The sequence below is a fragment of the Malus sylvestris genome, chromosome 3 (assembly GCF_916048215.2).
Source record: "Malus sylvestris chromosome 3, drMalSylv7.2, whole genome shotgun sequence".
NCBI lineage: Eukaryota > Viridiplantae > Streptophyta > Magnoliopsida > Rosales > Rosaceae > Malus > Malus sylvestris.
The window spans coordinates 11603777-11607981 of record NC_062262.1 but is presented as its reverse complement, the minus strand read 5'-3'; the positions used below and the strand labels follow the sequence as shown (position 1 = coordinate 11607981).

Below are 4205 nucleotides of genomic sequence, written 5' to 3'. Positions count from 1 at the left end.
CACCTCTGCTGGTACAAGATCTTTTTTAAATTGATGTGTTAGTCCACTTCAATTTCTGTATAAGGTGATATGAAAAATATTTAGATGGTAAGAATAACATTACTCTAAACTAAAACTTAAAAATAAAAATAAAAATAAAAAAAAGTAATAAGCACTCTTGTCATACATCATTCCTTGCTACATTATAGTAAACATCCAATTTCTTTTTCAAAGAGTAAACTACTCCAAATTGGATACTACAATTTCTTCACTTATAATTGAGAAAAGCATTGTACGCAACTCCATCATATAAGTATGGTGCTGTGGGATGACAGTTCCACGCTTGTTGTTCTCCATTTATATTGCATGGCTTGGCTATTTGCTGAATAATCTTCTCTATTTCTTCGTCTGTAGAGTTTCTATTTGAGAGCTTCTCAACCATCACGGGAGTAACACAGTTGGTTTGAGTAGCCGCAAGCACAAAATCACTTCCATACTTCTTCTTAAAAAATTTCTCAAGTGTCAATAATTCTGGAATCTCGTGGAAGCATTTTTTAGCTGCAAAAATTAAACTACTAATCGCTTGTTTTAAATTTTCGGGGCATTCCCTCTGCACTTGAATAACTAAGAGCCTACCCCTAACTAAGTTACAAAAACCCTTGATCAACACGTACGCCTCCAAAATGTTTTCTTCTCTTATCAGATCTTCGATCAAAATACGAGCAGTGCAAGTTTTATTAATTGACTCTTGACCACACGGCAAGAGAGCAAAAATTTTGTTCCTCATCTTCACAATGTCCTCCTCTTTCCTCTTCCTTAACTTGCGTATCCTATCCACCACCAACACTATTGTTTTGTCGCATTTTGAGGAGTCGAAAGCCCTGTTGAAAAGCCTAAGCCTCAAGTTCTCGTTGAGCTTCATGTTGTCGGGGCACGTAAGAGAACTCGACAATTTCAGGTGTGAACTTACGAGGGTGGAGGAATATATAGAGACTCTGAGTGAGTATTTTTTATTTTTTTTATTTTTTTTGTTTGGGTCAGGCATTCATAGTGAGTTGAATTAGGGTTAAATTAAGAAAACCCAAATCGAATAGGACGTGGCGGACCGGATTTCCTTATTTGTCTAGGAATCCTTTTCCTTTCCGGATTGGGAGTTGATTATAATTAGGGAACTTTCATGAAAGGGGTTTAGACTAAGTTTATTTTAATATAAAATCATGCTATAACTTTATTTAATTAAAAAGACTTAAATTTTAATGAAAAACCCTTAAATTTTAATAAAAAGGACAAAAGAACTTAAATTTTAATGAAAATGACATAATTTGAATATTTAAAGAATTTAAAAAAAAAAATGACACGCGGACTCATGTCCTCACACTGGTTATGAAACTTTTACACTGTTTATGAAAACTTATGGCACTGTTTATGAAACTTACTACACTATTTATGAAACTTAACGGTAATGCACCACTGTGTTGTGTTTGTAACCTGGCCCACTCTGTTTTCTTCCCCTTTTCTTTGTTCTTTTCCTTTTCTCCCGTGAACACTCCAGAACTCTCTCTCTTTTCGAATTCTCTGCCTTCTCTCTAAACCACCATAGCCAAAAAGAACTCCAAGCACCATCACAACAAATTCCAATTTAATTGAGACCCCAAACCACCAAAATACAAGACCTGCGCAAGCTGGGGATAACTATGGTACCATTGCATGTTAAATTTTGTAATGGGAAGTAGGATAATCCAAGCAGGGGTTCTCGGTGAGAGTTGCTCTAATGGAATCAAGCTACAACCCTTGAAAAAAAGAGGTAAAATTATCTTGGTTTTGTTGTAATTTGTTGCTAGTAATGTCTTCTAGCATCTTGGATCAAATCTGGTTTGAAATAGTTTTGGGTGGACCACCCTCTTACGTTCCAGTGCGACTGCTTCCGGAGCTACATGAGTTTTTGGGCACGGTGGGACGTTTCGCCAAACTGGCAGCTGATCCATGAAATCCTTGAGGCTTTTAAGGAGAGGTTGGTGGAGAAGAAGAGGAGCAGAAACTCATGTTCTTGAATTTTGACATGGAAGTCAGCCAAGAAGTAAAAAATAGATATTTATCATAGGCATTCATCCCTAAGATGCACAATTTGAAAGAACTTTTGGTGTTTGGAAAAATAGATTGACAATGATTCTTCACACGCGTAGCTTCGCTTTTGAAAAACAAGTACAAACTGTTGTTCCTTCAATGACTTTACACAATTTTATTTGGAATCATTTCATGACGATCAAGATTTCCAACCTTATGATGATGATGAGCTACTTCCGCCTGGACATGAATAGATTGTTGATGAAAGTTCTATTCATAGGCGAGAGATAGATGTTCAACAAGTAAGAATTGCTAATCTTTTTAGAGCATCTCCAATGGGTGTCCCTATTTAGAGACTCGGACCACCAAATAGAAGAACTCATTAAGAGACTTATAGAGAATTTTTGTGTCCCTATAGGAATATTACCTCCAATTGGTGAGTCCTTATAGTAGAATCCCTAAATTTGAGGTTTTTACGATTTTATGCTATAATTTGATTAGGTGTTTGTATGTGTTAATTTTTTTTTAATTAATTTCAAATTATGTTGTCGTAAAATATTTTGTGACCATTTCGACAAAAAAATTTCATTTTTTGATACCAATTTTTTTCTTCACAAAACCATAACAAGAATGAATCTTGGCCGTTCATTTCAAAGCCAAAATGAGAGTAGAAGCCATATTTTAGTGTTCCTGAACCGCTGATCCTCAACTGTAGAAAAAATTTGAAAGCCATAATAAACTCTGACCGTTCATTTGAAAAAGACAAAAAAATAAAGAAGAGAACAAATAATAAAAAGGAGAACACATTATGCGCTGTCTAGTAGCATTCTTGCTGTACAACAGCATTCGGATTAATGCGGTTGTCTTGCGAGTCCAAAACAACCCGCGCGTCCTTGGCAAGTGGGCTAATTGCTGAACAGCAGCATTCAAATTGGTGGGCCAATTTTTACACCCAAGTTGTCATTAGGCTCTATCATTTGAATCTATATACAATTCCTATAGGTAGGTGCATACACTAAATATTTGGTAAGTCTCTATATTTTAAAGATTCACTTTCCGATCAATTTGTTACTATATTTGTTTTATACACATTTTATATAGTGGTTATCCCTATTTAAGAACTTTATTGGAAATACTCTTCTGTCTAGTTAATACTTATTTCACATTTGATTATCACGCAACTATAATGTGTCTTTTTGTTTTTAAGAAACAAATGGTCAATTATATATATTTTCACATAAATAAATATCATTTTATTAATGATCATTAATTTGTTTATTTAATTTCCATCAACAATTTATTCAAGTTGTATGCTAATTATTTACGGAAAAAAGCTAATGCTAAATTTCTTGAGAAACAATAGTACATAATTTATTATTAATGAAAGTGCTTTTTTATTTTACAGTCAAGCACTCTATTTAATATTAAAATCGTTTCTATACAATGCAAAATACTTAGTTGGTTGCCAAATAACAAAAAACTTTCTTGTAAAAGGGCTATTAAAAAGTGTTACAAACAAAAAGTGTTAGTGAGTAAAAATACTTTATAGAAAAACACCTTTAAGCAGGCCTCTTTGTGACCATGGTAATCAAGAGTTAAAAGTTGGAACAAAGTGCCACTACGCACATCTATTTTTCATCGTGCGTTTTGTTGTAAATAGTGGGTATGTTTGCCCACATGTGTATAGTAAATACTCATATGCTAAATAGTAACCATTTTGTAAGTTTCCATTGAAGTGGCTCTATAAATAGAGCACTTCGATTGTTCAAAGTTGGTGAATATCAAGAAGAGAAAAGAAAGAAATATAATACTCTCAGTATCCCTAATTGTCTAATACCTGCAATATTTTTGTTGTGGTAGTAACAACTAAACAGTGTGATATTTTGCATCACTTCGTCATCGCTCGTAGCAAATGTTATCTCTCTAAATTTTGCCTATTTATAACACATTATCAGCATGATTCTCTAACCTTTTTTTCCTTTTTCCCTTCATTGAAAGAAAAAAAAAATGTTTCCTCAAAGGTTTTTACTGTTATTCTTCTTCCTCTGCCTCAATTGTTGGATATACCCACTCGAAGAACTGTTTGCACCATGTTTACTTCTAGTTCTTAACCTAACTGTTACTTATATCTTTGATTTCTTGTTTGGTGTAACTCTTGACTA

The 4205-nt window shown here is 33.8% G+C and overlaps 1 protein-coding gene and 1 long non-coding RNA gene across 2 annotated transcripts; one reads left to right on the top strand and one right to left on the bottom strand.

The window, feature by feature from the left end:
* Positions 1 to 247: 247 nt before the first annotated feature.
* Positions 248 to 901, bottom strand: LOC126616974 (uncharacterized). Its single transcript, XM_050285072.1, has one exon. It carries the CDS (start codon positions 899 to 901, stop codon positions 248 to 250), a length of 654 nt encoding a protein of 217 aa, XP_050141029.1.
* A 540-nt stretch (positions 902 to 1441) lies between these two features.
* LOC126617371 (uncharacterized) lies at positions 1442 to 2228 on the top strand. Its single transcript, XR_007621339.1, has 2 exons — positions 1442 to 1783; positions 1893 to 2228. It is a non-coding gene; the product is annotated as an uncharacterized LOC126617371 (long non-coding RNA).
* Positions 2229 to 4205: the final 1977 nt, after the last annotated feature.